General features: G+C 47.3%; 1 protein-coding gene across 1 annotated transcript in view; it reads left to right on the forward strand.

Annotated features, from left to right (window-relative positions):
* The window catches only part of CRACR2B (calcium release activated channel regulator 2B), a 56,141-nt gene that overhangs the window by 22,538 nt on the left and 18,899 nt on the right, over positions 1-14,704 (forward strand). The window contains 8 exon segments of the mRNA XM_074954784.1: positions 1,542-1,688; positions 2,420-2,510; positions 3,436-3,528; positions 10,459-10,646; positions 11,846-11,917; positions 12,560-12,614; positions 13,501-13,575; positions 13,578-13,600. Of these exon segments, the coding sequence (XP_074810885.1) occupies positions 1,542-1,688; positions 2,420-2,510; positions 3,436-3,528; positions 10,459-10,646; positions 11,846-11,917; positions 12,560-12,614; positions 13,501-13,575; positions 13,578-13,600 (744 nt within the window).

Raw genomic sequence — 14,704 nt, forward strand, 5'->3', positions numbered from 1 at the left:
CAACTAAATGTGTTCTGCAGGCACTTAGTGGGTTTAGGTGCACACATCCTGTTTGACTGTCAATGGGGTCTGTTCCTAAATCCCTTGGGTATTTTTGAACACCTCTCCCTTAATTTCCTGTTTTTTGTCATGAGACCCGGGTTCAATTCCCAGCTCTACCACTACTTTGCTGGGTAACTTTTGGCAAGTTACTTCCTTCCCCGTGCCTCAGTTTCTCCATCTATAAAATGGGGGGAATGATGCTGATCTGCTTTGCGAAGTGCTTTTGGGTCCACTGATGAAAAGTGCTATTGAAGAGCTAGGTCTCCTTATTATTTTAAAGTGAGAGTGCTAAGACTTAGTCTACATTTTTTGGTCTGTCTTATTATTTGTATTGCAGTAGTGCCTGGCAGTCCTGGATCAGGACCCCACTGTGCTAGGCACTGTACAAGCACAGACCAAAAGGACAGTCCCTGCCCCAAAGACATTTTCTCCAGAAATAGGGCACAGAAGTAATTCTCCCCCCATCCCTACCTCTCAGTGAGCAGCATTTTAAGCCTCCTATTTCATTTTGAGAAGAACTGTGAGTTTAGGAGGGATTATCCCATTCCTTCAGGAATATGGAGACCTCTTCCATCTTTTCCCCATCACGCACAAAGAAACAGTAAGTTCAGATGCATGGTTCTAGCGGTGAAAAATAATAATAAAGCCTAGCTGTTATATTGTGCTTTTCATCAGTAGATCTCAAATCGCTTTACAAAGGAGGTCAGTATCATTATTCCCCTTTTACAGATGAGGGACACTGAAGTACAGAGGGGTGAAGAGACTTCCCCAAGGTCACCGAAGAGAGTGGCAGGGGTAGGAATAAAACCAGGACTTCTGAGTCCCAATCCAGTGCTCTATCCGCTAGTCCACACTGCTCTAAAGTGTTTGAATGCTTGGGTCATTTTGAAAGGGGGTGAATCATCTCAGGTTTTTGTTAAAAGTAGCATAGTCTGGTGGTTAGAGAAAGGGACTGGAAGGCATGACTCCTACCTCTGACACTAGTTTGGCATGGGACTTTGTTCAAGGTACATCACCGCCCCATGCCTCAGTTTCCCCACCTGTAAAACAATGGGGTAATGCTGATCTACTTCACAGTAGCTGTGTGATAATTAATATTTGTAAAGTAGCTCTAAAATCCTTGCCTTATAATAATTGCTGCTTTTTATTAGGTTGAACCCAATTTTATTATTTATTTATTGTTTATTTTAAGCCTCGTGATTTTGGAGGGGCCTGACTCATGATTTTCTTTCCCAATGCTTGGCATTGGCAATGCTGAGTTAGTTTTATAGGGTGGTTTTGGGATGACTTACCTCATTCTGGCCACCCACTACTTCGTAGTCTTCATTCCCAGTCGTGGTCCACCCCCCACACTTCAGTATTACAGGCCCGTCCAATGCAACCTCTGAGATCAATGCAGGGCAGCCCTTCTTTACTTGAATGTGTGTAAGTTAGAAGGAATACCAATCCTGTGATAACATGGAAACTCCCCGGCTTTCCCGCTCTTATCTTTGCTCCAGTCAGAATGAGGTTCGGGAGCTTTGGACTCGTCTCCGGAAAGAACAGCCAGATCTCTTGGCAAGCTTTGAGGAGTTCCTGTTCCATGTTTCATCGTACATCAGGGAGGTGCATTATGAGAAGGAATCCATGGAGCAGGCACTGAAGAGGTAAGAAGGCCTCCATGGCAGCTGGAAAACAGCTGGTACTCATTTAGATGCAACCTGACTCATTGCCTTATCCCACAATGCAAGGAGAAACTGGTGGAGGCTGGGATTAAGGAGGAAAAGGAGACTTCTGTGCCACGTATAATACTGCATTGACTCTCTTAGCCCATTCCCTCCAGATTTGGCATTAACATCTAGCTAGAGTCCTAGCTCCAACTTATGTGGTTTTCTCCTTGCAGAGAGGAAGGATGGTCTAGTGAGTAGGGCACCAGTGTAGCACTTAGGAGACCTCTGTCACTGAATTCCTGTGTGACCTTGGGCAAGTCATGTAGTCTCTCTGTGCCTCAGTTCCCCATTTGTAATATGGGGATAATCATACTGACAAGCCTCACAGGAATGGTGTGGAGATAAATACTTTAAAGATGGTGAGATACTCAGATACTATGTGGAAGCCATATTAAGTACCAAAGATGGATAACTCTAATAAATAAAACTGTGTGCAAATAAATATGCTCCCATGGATGTCAAGTGGCCATGAAATCCCTTATCAGTGTATGTAAACCCAGGTGCTTGGGGTAATACCCATAAGCTATTAGTGTGGATTCTAAATTAAATCTGTATCCTCCTATTTGAGAATGAAGATTTCCCACTCCCTCTCCTTCTTTATTTCTCCTTCTTTTCCTTTCACATTCATTCTCAGTCTCTCTCCCTCACACGCTCTTTCTCCTTGGTAGGAAGGAGACAGACCACGACAGAGAAGTCAGGTGTCTTTATGAAGAAATGGAGCAACAGATCAAAGCGGAAAAGGAACAACTGCTCTGCCAGGTAAATCCTGCCTGGCCATTTCCTCCCTACACGTGCTCAGCTGGGCATGCATTTTGATTAATAAATGAGGCAAATATTTGGTTTCCTCTGCATTTGCAAGGGCAGTGATCCTGTTGCCTCTGCTCCCCGTGTGACTTCTGTTGAAATCTTCAGTGGCCTCGTTCTTCTACTGGTGCAAGGATCTGTGTTAGCTGGAGGAGATTGGGGCAGGACACCCCCTCTTGCAGTGCTCATGGTGCATCTCAGGAACCTCAGTTAATATGCTCTGGCACTGACGACAGCTACCGCCTAATCTGGGCTTCACTTTTTATCCCTGCCTTGTTGGGAGGTTGTGGTCTCTGCTCTCAAGGGGCCTGAAGAACAGCCTCTTGTTTTCAATGCAGAAGATGTTAATTGTGGAGTGTCCTTTTCTCATCTGTGATATTAGCCAGCTTGAGAGGGACTATTGAGATTTCATTTGGTCAGGGGAAATTAGCATGATGGAAGACTATAAAGACAATCAGAACCATCTTCTAGAAGAACTGCTGTGTGTCTTCTGCCCTGCCCTGCCCTGCCCTGCCCTCCTCTTCTGTGAGCAACTCCCCTGCAATGAGGCTGTTGGAAGAAAGGGACAGCTGTTCCTTGTAAATCTTCTTCAGTGCGAGGCAAAAAATAAATAGAGTTGGGAAATGGGTGGGCCAAGGGATCAGCAACAAGCTTGGATGTTCCCCAGGGAGACTAAACCACCAGGTGGGAAACTGGCTTCAATACAAGGCTCACTGGAGAGCCCTACAACTTTCCTGTCTCTGAAGCAGGAGGGGATTGTGGTGGGTCATTTAGTGGCAGGCTCCTGGGCAGCAACGATATTTTGGTCCCTGGTATTGGGAAATGTCAGTCCAGGGTTCTCTGGACAGTATGAAAATCTGTGGGTCTTTCCCCTCTGCAGGAATCACAGAGGCACGACAGGAGCAACGTGCTGCAGAAGGAGCTGCGCAGTAAGGAGCAGGAGCTTGAGAAAATCCTCTACCGACAGAAAAAGGTAACCTGGCCTTCCTGAAGAAATAGGTGCCCCACAGTGTCTTTCTTTAATTCCTTTTTAACTGCCCTTGGCAAGCCTGAAAGCTACCGCTCTGCTCCTGAAGTTGTGCTGAGAGTGGGCGATAGTTGGCTGCATTGCACCAGTCAGTCCAGTTCCTGCCTACTGCTCCAGCTAGGCTCTGCCCTGAGCATTCTTGCTGGTTACCACAGTTCATTTAAAAATGCTACTGTATTCATGTCCCATCCATTTTGGAATCTCCTCTTCTTCCTGCAGGATAATATAATTTGGCGAGGGATGTACAATAAAGCGTGCGCGCACACGTGTGTGTGTGTGTGTCCCCTTCCACAATTCTGACCAGCAAAGCCATGCTGAAGAAGCAATTCATGCATGTAAACACCAGCAGCAATTCCCCTTAACATCTGTGGTTTGTGTTTTCTATCTCCTTCAGAATAACTCATGGAGTAAAATGGTGCAGCTGGATTTAAAAAGGGTTTGGATAATTTTATGCTACTTCAGTTGTATGTGCTGAAATTGGGGTGCTCCTGTCTCATTCTTCACGGTGGGGTAATCCATAGGCAGACCACGGGCCAAATCCAGACCACAAGATACTTTTGAATGGATCCTGAAATCTTTTTATTTACTCATCATTATTGTTGACAAGTATCAGGGGGTAGCCGTGTTAGTCTGTATGCATCTGAAGAAGTGGGGGTTTTACCCACAAAAGCTTATGCTCAAATATATCTGAGAGTCTTTAAGGTGCCACCGGACTCTTTGTTTTTATCATTATTGTTGTTTTTTTATTATTGTTATTTTCTCTGCGGTCTGGACCTTGACTATACCTTGACCAAGAAATTTGTACCTTGACAAAAAATAGAATACCCCTAATTTGCGGTATTGGTTGATCGTCCACAGGGCCAAGAAGGAATCTTCTCACCTGTTCATGTACCTTCACAAGTGACCATGTGCATTATGGTGGCCTTTGCTTTCCTCTGAAGCATGAGTATAGGAGGTGTTGTGGTCATGTCAGCAGTGTCCTAGACTGGGAGTTGGGATGCCTGAGTTCTATACCCAGCTCTGGTGCTGATGTATGTGACCATGGGTAATTGACTTAACCTCTCTATAACTCACATACTTGCCTTCCTTTGTAGAGTGCTTTGAGATCTATGGATGTAAAGCTCTCTGTGAAAGTTTATACCAGTCTAGATGGACCACCAAAGCAATCTAATATGGTAAATCCCATACTGAGATGCTTGCGAATCTCCTATGTTGCTTCAGACTATATGTATTCCATTCTGTCATGGTGTAGCTTTCTTAACCAGGAGCACGGGCTTAACCCCAAGCATATCTACTAGCCTATCAGAGGACCCAGTGATACTGGGCCAGCACTCCTACATTCTGCTCTCATAGGCTTCTGGTGTTTGACTTCAGCCACCAGAAATAGGGGATCCCACTTTAATTTAGCCCGACCTCCCACTCACAAGAGGTACTAGTACTCTGTGACCTACAGGCACCAAACGTTGGCCTGACTCCAACACTGCTATAATCCTCGTTTCAGCCAGCTGGTCCCCTTTCTATCAAGATAAGGAAGGGCAACTATGTTTACTCTTCCTTGTTATTGTATGGCTACGTCTCTTAAAAGAGTATAGGGAAGAAATAAGTGCTCTGGGTCATGTAACGCTATGCTGCTTGGGTAATCGTTGTGTCAATATTTGCGTAGGGTGTGCTCAGCTCCTTATACAATGAATGATATCATTCTGTATGTCAACTGGATGAGAGGGTCTTGCTTTGATCTAATGAGGACTTTCTAAAGGGGTGTCATGAGTAGTAGCCATGTTCTTCAGTGCTTGTTAGACCTGTGCCCTTCCCCTCTCTGCCCCCCGCGCACACACGCTGGGTATGTGTATAGGGGTGGGGATGGAGAATAGTGTCCCAGCGCCAGATCCTCAGCTGGTGTAAATTGGCATAACTCTACTGACTTCACTGGAGTTGGGCCAATTTATGTCCTCTGAGGATTTGGCCCCAAATCTCGCACTGCTTCAAGGGCCATGCTCTTACTGAATGACCTTGGCTGGCAACAGCATTAGGATAAAGCACTGTGCATCTTACGTTAGGAATCTATTACAGTTCCTAATACTGAGGTAAAAATACAGGGGAGCCTCACTCGCTTCCACGTGATAAATGAGATGGTAAGCAAAACGTGCAAAGTGTTTTGAAAAAGGGGCAGACAGTGAGATGGCAAAATTTGCAGACAATACAAAACTACTCACCATAGTTAAGTCCAAAGCAAACTGCGAAGAGTTACAAAGGAATCTCACAAAACTGGGTGACTGGGCAACAAAATGGCAGATGAATTTCAGTGTTGATAAATGCAAAGTAATGCACATTGGAAAACATAATCCCAACTACACATATAAAATGATGGGGTCTAATTTAGCTGTTACCACTCAAGAAAGAGATTTTGGAGTCATTGTGGATAGTTCCCTGGAAACATCCGCTCAATGTGTAGCAGCAGTCAAAAAAACGAACAGAATGATAGGAACCATTAAGATTGAAAGGGATAGATAATAAGACAGAAAATATCATAATGCCACTATAAAAATCCATAGTACACCCCACACCTTGAATACCGTGTGCAGTTCTGGTCATCCCACCTCAAAAAGGATCCATTAGAATTGGAAAAGGTATAGAGAAGGGTAACAACAATGATTAGGGGTATGGAACAGCTTCCGTATAAGGAGCAATTAAAAAACCTGGGACTTTTCAGCTTGAAAAAGAGACGACTAAGGGGGAAGATGACAGAGGTCTATAAAATCATGACTGGTGGGGAGAAAGTGAACAAGGAAGTGTTATTTACCCCTTCACATAACACAAGAACCAGGGGTCCCCCAATGAAATGAATAGGCAGCAGGTTTAAAACAACCAAAAGGAAGTACTTATTCACACAACACACAGTCACTCTGTGGAACTCATTACCAGGGGATGTTGTGAAGGCCAAAACTATAATGGGTTTCAAAAAAGAACTAAATCCATTCCCGGAGGATAGGTCCATCAATGACTATTCGCCAAGATGGTCAGGGATGTGACCCATGCTCTGAGTGTCCCTAGTCTCTGTTTGCCAGAAGCTGGGAGTGGCCGACAGGGGATGGCTCACTCAATGATTGCCTGTTCTGTTCATTGCCTCTGAAGCACCTGGCATTGGCCACAGTCAGAAGACAGGATACTGGGCTAGCTGGACCTTTGGTCTGACCCAGAATGGCCGTTATTAGGTTACTTCCAGAACCGGGATAGATCTTGCCTATGAATAAAAGTGAGAGATACTTCTCTGGTTGCTCTTTCAAGCTCACCCAGCTAGGGGTGTGTGGCTATGTGTTTAAAGCTCTGTAGATATTCTTCTGACTAGGAACTGCCCATGGATGATAGCCCATATCAGTAGATAACCATGATGCAGGTCATACACTGTAGCACACTGTAAACAGTGCGGTCAGTGTCTAGAGGATGGTTCTAAAGTTTAAGTGTACTATTTGATGGCACCAAAGTCCAAGTTAGGGAGGGAAGAGGCATCTTCAGGTGAGTGGAGGGAGGGTATCAAATCAAACAGATAACAAGACCTTGCCTGATATCCACTCATAGTTGGGCATGAAGGGTCTTTTACCTCTTTCCTTGGTGGGGATAGAGGCCCCTTAACCCAGGGGCTAAGGCTAACATAAAGAATAAACGTATCGTGCCAGAGACACTTATGATCTGATGACTGCTGAGACTGCAGGAGTGGTTAGGCCATCCCCAAATCCTCTTGGGGAGAATGCATTTGCAGTTCTGGTCCATGGACTGTGAAACTAAAACAAACAGAGAAGTGGACACAGAAAATATGTCTGATCTGCTTCATCTCCCACCATTGAAATAACCAGGGGAGCAAAATCCTTTCCATGCTAGGGAAAATAGTGGCCCTTACTGGCACAATGAGACCGAATGATAACACTCCCACCTGTGAGGGGATTCTATCAAAGAGGAAAATCACCAGTCTGTAATTGGCAGACTTCATTCCTTTCCACATGGTCCATTTCCTCTTCCTTAGTGAACTGTTGGTTAACTCCTCTGCTAAATGCTTGGGGTCTCGCACGGGGGAACAAGTTCAGGATGCCCTGTGTATCCTGCATGGAAAACTCAGGCTTTTTTAAGGTGTGTGGTTTCGTACCTTGGCACAGATAAATGCAATAAGTAGGAGTGAAGGTTGCTAATGTATGGATCGTCATGACTAAACCCACAGCCAGCAAGGAGCGGGCAGCGCGGTCTCGTGACAAAACAAGATGAGGGTCAATGTTTGAGTCTCGAGCTCTATGGGTTGACAAGGACTTCGTGATGTGATCCAAAACCCACTGAAGTCAATGGGAAGACTCCTACTGTCTGCAATAGGCTTTACGTCAGGCACTAGGAGCATGGCAGCAACGCTCTTGCAACGCAAGGAAAAGGCGAGGAAGCCCCTTGTGACACGCTGTGGGGATGGCCTATCTCGCTGATGCTTGTGGTGACAGAGACGCAGGCTGAGTAGCGCAGCTGCATATAAGCTGATTGCCCTGTTCCCCTCACCCCGATTTCCATTTATGCACCCGTGATGGCCCTAATCTTGCCTTACACAGCGAGACACGTGTGTTCAGTGGCTGCCTTTCCTAAAGCAGCTCCCTGTTTTGCTCTCCTCCCTCTGCTAGAGAGCTCCCCCATTGCAAATTACCTGCCTAGCGCCTGCTGATTGTATCCAGGGAGAACTCATGCCAATCAGAGGTGCTCGTGTCAGTGCCAGCCACGCCAGATGGCAGAGCTGCCGCTCTGGGAGGGGACTCCCTAGTGGTCATATTGAAGTGGCTATATATATATATATATTGCCATAAGTATTCCTGGCTCAGTGTAGCAGACAAACTGCCTCAAACCAATTGCACATTCCTGCCCTGAAAGGATGCTGTCTTAAAGTTGGATTCAGTTTATACACACAGTCCCATGCAGTCATTGCAGCTGGGATTAGGGCTCATTGAAGCTTTTTTGGATGAAAAATAGGGTTTTCAGCTCAGTAAAAATCTGTACGGAAGGCATCTCTGTGTTTTCATCACCACATTTCAATGCTTTTTGGGGGAACCGGAGATCGTTTCTGTTTTCAACCCGACGTTTTTCTTTGTTTTGGTTTTGGTTTTGTTTGTTTGTTTTGTTTTTAAATCAAAATTTTGCCCAGGAGGAAGAATGACCCAACTTCTGACCTGCTTTATCTGGAATTCTTTGGGGAAGAGCTAGGTTTCCAGAAATGGCTTGTAGGAGATGGGAAGGGCTTAGCTGGAAATCCATGGACTAGGCAAATCTGCAGCAAGCAAAATATCAGAGACATTTCGCTCCTTGGGTGTCTTCTGGGTTTTCCTTTGTGTAGATTCCACGACCAGACCAGCTAATGATTCTGCTTTAGATACGTACAAACTTGTTCTTGTTCAGGGCTACGGTAGGGTCCCAGCTAGCCACACGGCTTGAGCAGCACCAAACAGCTTTATCTAATCAAGGATCAACAGGCATGGAGGAATGTTGGCCATCTGTTAGATAGGGAGGTTTGGAGAGATGGGGTTCAAGTAACTGGGATTCACTGGGTCTGCTCCGGGTGCTTAGCAAGCTAAAACATTTAATCTTTGAGGCTGTCTGTAAGGCTTCCTTAGATATGGGGTCCGCATGTGGCCTTCCAAGAAATTCAGGATGAATGGCCCTTGCTCTAACATACCCCTAGTAATCCAGTGTTTGCACACACCACCTGTCTCCACCTGGCCTGGTAGGGCAGGCGCAGCATACCATGCTGTGGAGGAGAGCCAGGCTTCACCAGCATAGCTGGATGTTTATATTCCATGGGAGTCTTCTGCCCAGGGATGGCCATGCATGAGATCCTGCCTTATCTCTCGCTATCTTGCTTTCAGATAAGGGTCTGACTTAAGCTTGCAGCAAGAAGGCAGTTCAGAGTACACATCCCCTCCTAGAGGGGCCCTAGCAAGGTTGGCATGTGCATGAGATCAGACCTCACCTTGTCCTTAACTCGACCTCGTGCCGAGGTAACGTAGCACACATCTACTTGTCTCCACAGGGTTAAACTTGGCTCAGCAAGGTGCTTGCCTGTGACATTCTGGTGGTGCATGAAGGCCTGTCAGGTATAGCCCCTGCCAAAGTGCTGTAAACCTTCTCATTCTAGTTTGTAAGCGGGCAGCTGCAAGATGAGATTTAAGGGGTATTTTGAGTGAGATCCAGGCAACCTGACTTCCAGTTCCCTGCTCTAATCATTTCACTCATTGCCTCTGCCAAGCAAACACCTAACCTGAAACTCACAAATCTCAATGTACGTCTAAGATCACTGCCTATCAGGCTGAACAATGTTGTCTCATCGTTTCCTTGTGCTCCCCATGTGTCTGCCTGCATCCATCTGTTGTTTCTTGTCTTATACTTACACAGTAAGCTCTCTGGGGCAGCGGCTCTTTTTGTTCTGTTTGTAGAGCACTTGTCAGCCTGGGTTCCTGGGCTGTGACTGAGCTGCAAGGTGCTACTGTAATGCAACCAGTAAATAATAATGTCCTATTCTTGGTGTGGGGTGAGCAGAATTACTGCTGCTTCTCCAGCCTTGACTCTTCCCCTTTGATATTACTGTTCCACAGTGGGGTGCGATTGTGCCACATTTGTGATGCATCGATTCAGAGGGGTCAGCACAGGATAACAGGCTTTGAAATACCCAGCTTGTGGCTTTACGTCACACTGAGTGTAATGCTGACAGCCTATCCACGTCCTTGTGGGCAGCTTACCTGGAGCAGCTCCTCAATAGCACCTTGTGTATCTGCTTTTCTGGCCCATTGTACGGCTGTGGCTTCCTGAATCTGGCAGGTGTCTCTTTTATTATTCTTTGTCTGCCTTTTTCCTCTTTCCCAGCTGGAGCATCAAATACAGTCTCTGAACTCTGAGCAGCTGGAGACCCGGGTGCAGAACGAGCGGCTCCACCTTCTGAATGAAAACCTCCTGGAGCAGCTGGAGAGAAGCAAGTGGGAGCTGGAGGTGGCCAAGGGGCATCTGGAGCGTCTCCAGAAGGAGGCTCAGTGTGAACAGGAACAGAAAGACAGGTATGGCTGGATAGCGGTTACACAATGTGCAGTGGAAGCTGGTAGCTGCTTGTGCAGCATGACTTACCCGGTACCCAGTAGGAGGAGCTGTCTAGTGGTTAAGGAATAGCGCTTGGAAGCTGCAGACCTGGGTTCTATTACTGGCTCTGTCATAAGCTCAATACCTGATCTTGGGGAAGACAAGTAATCATCTCCCTGTGGTGGTTTTCTCGCTGATAAAATGTGACACATACTAATAGTCCCCTGCTAGGGGAATTGTGAGGCTAAATTAACGTGTTACTAGCTGCTAGGCTGGAAAGCACCGTACAAGGGCAAAGAATTGTTATTTTTATTTAAAGCAGTAGGGGGGTTTCTTTCATGTGCTCTCCAGTTTATTGTAGCCTCAGCTAGAGAGGTTACAATAATTGTATCGTAACCACTGTGGGGTGCATCTCTTCAGCCTTTACCTAATAATAAGACTTAGTTCTTTTACATAGCAGCTTTTCATCTCATGATGCATTAACAAACAGAGGCAAGTATCATTATCAGTCATGACCCGCGGGTCTCAAACCTGGGCCCACAAGGTTCCTGGGAGCAGCCACTTTCCAACCCTCCACCTGGCAGCAGCTTATATGGGACCTACAAAGCCTAGCCCCAGTGTGGCCCACTGGTGCTACATAAGCCAGCAGCAGGCACCTGTCTGAACAAGTGGGCTCCATCCTGCTCTGGACTGCATGCCTTGTGCTTCCTGCTCCATTTCCTGGCATCTCCATCCAGTTTGACTCTTAGCCTCTACCTTGTGGTTCCTGAACCTCCAGCTTGTGTCCTACTTCTGACCTCCTGGTATCCTGATCAAGCCAATTCTTAATTCCTATATTGTGACTGCAAACTCTGGCTCTAATGACTAGGTTGGGCTGCCCATGACCCAGACATGACATTATCCCTATTTTATAAGTGGGGTAACTGAGGTGCTGAGAAGGAAAGTGACTTGCCCAAGGACACAGAGTAGGCTAGTGGCAGAACTCGGGTCTTTTGCTGGCTCCAAAGCCAATGCTCTATCCACTGAACTATCATTGAAGCTGGCAGGCTTGTACCTTTAGCAACATCACTTGTGTGTGCATGAGAGGGCAGGGGGTAGGGGGTGGTTCCATCCTTTCTAATCTTTCACTTAACCTTATTTCTTTTTCTTCCTTGTTTTCTTTTCCCCTCCCTTTACACAGGGATGTGTTTAGAGTCTCTAAGAACATGCAGAAAGAGAAACAAAGCCTTCTTCGACAGCTGGAGCTCCTCAGGTAAGGGGGGTGTTGAGAAACTGCTGCTTCCCTAGAGGGGAGACTAGAGAAGAGGTGGAAAGGTCAGAGGCATTATCCACCCCACAGACAGAAATAGATTCAAAACTCCAGCTGTGCCCAAGAATGCTTGTTTGCCCTGGGAGAGTTCCTTGGCATCCAGAATTAGTGACTCTTTGGGGTGGGAGTTGGGAATCCTCCAACCAATAGCCAAAGGGATTTGGGCTGGTTCGTTAGCTCTGCTCCTCTTCTGGCTAGCTTGTTTCCAGATGTGACAACACTGCCAAAGCACCATACAAATTCTTTGTCTCTCCAGAAAGCTGTAATAATATTGAATGTATTTCGGTGGCATCCATAGATTCACAAAGGGGCCAGTATAATCATCCAGCTTGACCTCCTGCATAACACAGGCCATAGGATGTCACCCAGCAATTCATCCAGTGAAGGGGATTATTCTTTCCTCCTGTTTAAGGGAATACTATGGAGTCCCATTGTTATCTGGACTGAGACCCCCCATCCAACCCATCTGGCAGGAAGGGCATCCTTATTTCCCTAATTAGCTCTCCAGTGTTGGTGTCTGCTCTGCTCCCAAGGAGTGTTTGGTAACCACTCTGCTTCTCTCTCTCTCACCTTCCTTTGGAGCAGAGAGATGAACAAGAAGCTTCGGGATGACAGAGATGCCTTTGAAGCCAAGAAGCTGGTTAGTCTAAGAAAGAAAATCCTAATCCCCAACCACCGCCCTTTCGACTGCTGCTGTTATTGTCATCACTCGGGGGCCCTGCACTTCCACGGGGGACACTGACCCAAGCATCTGAGGCCTGGTGTAGCACCTTAGACTTCCACGCACTTCTCCTGTTCTGGAGAGTGCCGTGCAAATTACATTCAAGCCGGTGGGAAGGGGCTGCTGGAGTCCACTGTCCTGTGGCAGTGGTGAAGGGGGAGCCCAAGTGTGGGGACCAGGGGCGTCTGTGATTGAGCCAGGGAATTCAAGGCCAGGAGGATACTGGTGCTGAATCCCACGCCGGAGGTCAGGCTGTGTTAGCCTGAATGGTGATGATGGGGTAGAGTCCAACGAGATTGTCTGCCTGCCGGCACCCATCTCTGCAGCCTCCAGGGCCCATTTGAGTTAATAGCAAGTAGTACTGCCTGGCCCCTCCATCCTTGTGCCAGCTGCTGCCAGCCTGGTCCCAGCCCTATCCCTGTCAAATGTGCTGCACAGACATGCAACAGCAAGCCCACAAGGAGGGGGATGAGGCTCAGACCCCATAAAGAAAGGGGAACAGCACCACTGGGTTCACTGTGGGCCTCATCTGCATCACCTTTGCCCACAATCTGATCGTCTTGAAGATGCAGCCTTGGATGGGGGGTGAGCCGAGCTATTGGCACCATATGATGTATGAGGCAGGCGGGCTCACCAGCATCCCAGCATTTACTTAAAGGCTGGATGGCCTCCCAGACTAGTAAGAGCGTGTGGTGTAGGTGGACGTCCTTGTGGGCCCTTCATTCATCTTGCAGCAAAGCTCCTTTCCCCTCCCCTTCACCCACACTTAGATCCATCCTTGCAACCAGGGGTCATCTTCCCCCAGCCTTGCCACTGTGTTCCACTGGTGAAGATGTGGAGGGGACGGCCTTCCAGCAATGTCAATGAGCATGCAAGGAGGGGATGCAGCAAGGCAGAGGGCTGGGGTAAGGAGGATCCAGCAAGTCCAAGCCAGGCTGGCACTTGGGTAGGGGTCAGTAAAACCAGCAAGACCAGCCTGATGACATGTGACTGGGATCAGTTCCAAGGGTCCCGTCTACGCTTTGGCTGCGAGCTGCTCCTCCTGGAAGAAAGGCTGGAGTAAAATCCAAAGAAGGAAGGGCTTGTTTCAGAACAACGTAATTGCTTTGACGATTTCCTCTAGGGCTCAGGGGGCGGGATTTGTTTCTGAACCCTGCATGGGGAAGCTGCTAATCGCGTGCATGAGTGTTGGGGTGCCAGCTGGTGGTGGGTAGCCAGCCACAATCTAGACCATAGCTGGAATCCACCCTATCAGAGCACACAGTTCCCGCTCTGCCTGTGTCCTGGGTGAAAAGTGTTAGCTAAGCCAGCTCACCTCTTCCAGAGGAACCGGAGTCCCTGCTGCACCAAGAGATGGTATGCAGTCATTCAGGATATCCAGTCCAGTTGCTGGCTTTATCGTAGGGATCACGTGCCATTGGCATGTTTGCATACTGCCTTCTCCTGGAAAAATAACCCAATAAAAACAGATCACTGTATTGCAGAGTCCAATGCAAACGGGGGGAAACGGTGCTTTTACCTTTTTCACTATATTCTGCTTCAATGCCAGGCCTTTCCGTCGCACCTACCCAGACTTCTGAGCTCCCGTGGTGGTTGGGATGATAACCACCCTCTTGGCATCCTAGCTTTTCTTCTTAATGATCTGTTGTGTCAAGGAAACCTCCCCCCCCCCCGGCTCCTTTTACCTTGATTTCAAACAGGGGCAGTTGGACTGGTGCAAGGCACTTGTGACACCAGTGCAGCTTATTTGCACAGGTTCAGTGGCATTGGTGCACCTATATGAATAATCTCCCAGCGTGGACAAGGCTTTAGCATCCCCTCCCCCTGCCGAGAGGTTCATCTCAGTTTTCGGCCTGTTGTGGTATCAGCCTGTTCTCGTCCTCCACCAGTATGAAGGAAGTCAGGGCCTGGTTTTTCCGATGTTAAATAAAATGGGGGAAAGGACCCTCTTTGAGGCCTAAAAAGCAGAAACAGAATCCGTTTGTGTTGTTTTGTTTTAGAGCCGTTCA

The sequence above is a fragment of the Natator depressus genome, chromosome 6, assembly GCF_965152275.1.
Source record: "Natator depressus isolate rNatDep1 chromosome 6, rNatDep2.hap1, whole genome shotgun sequence".
In the NCBI taxonomy this organism is placed as follows: Eukaryota; Metazoa; Chordata; order Testudines; family Cheloniidae; genus Natator; species Natator depressus.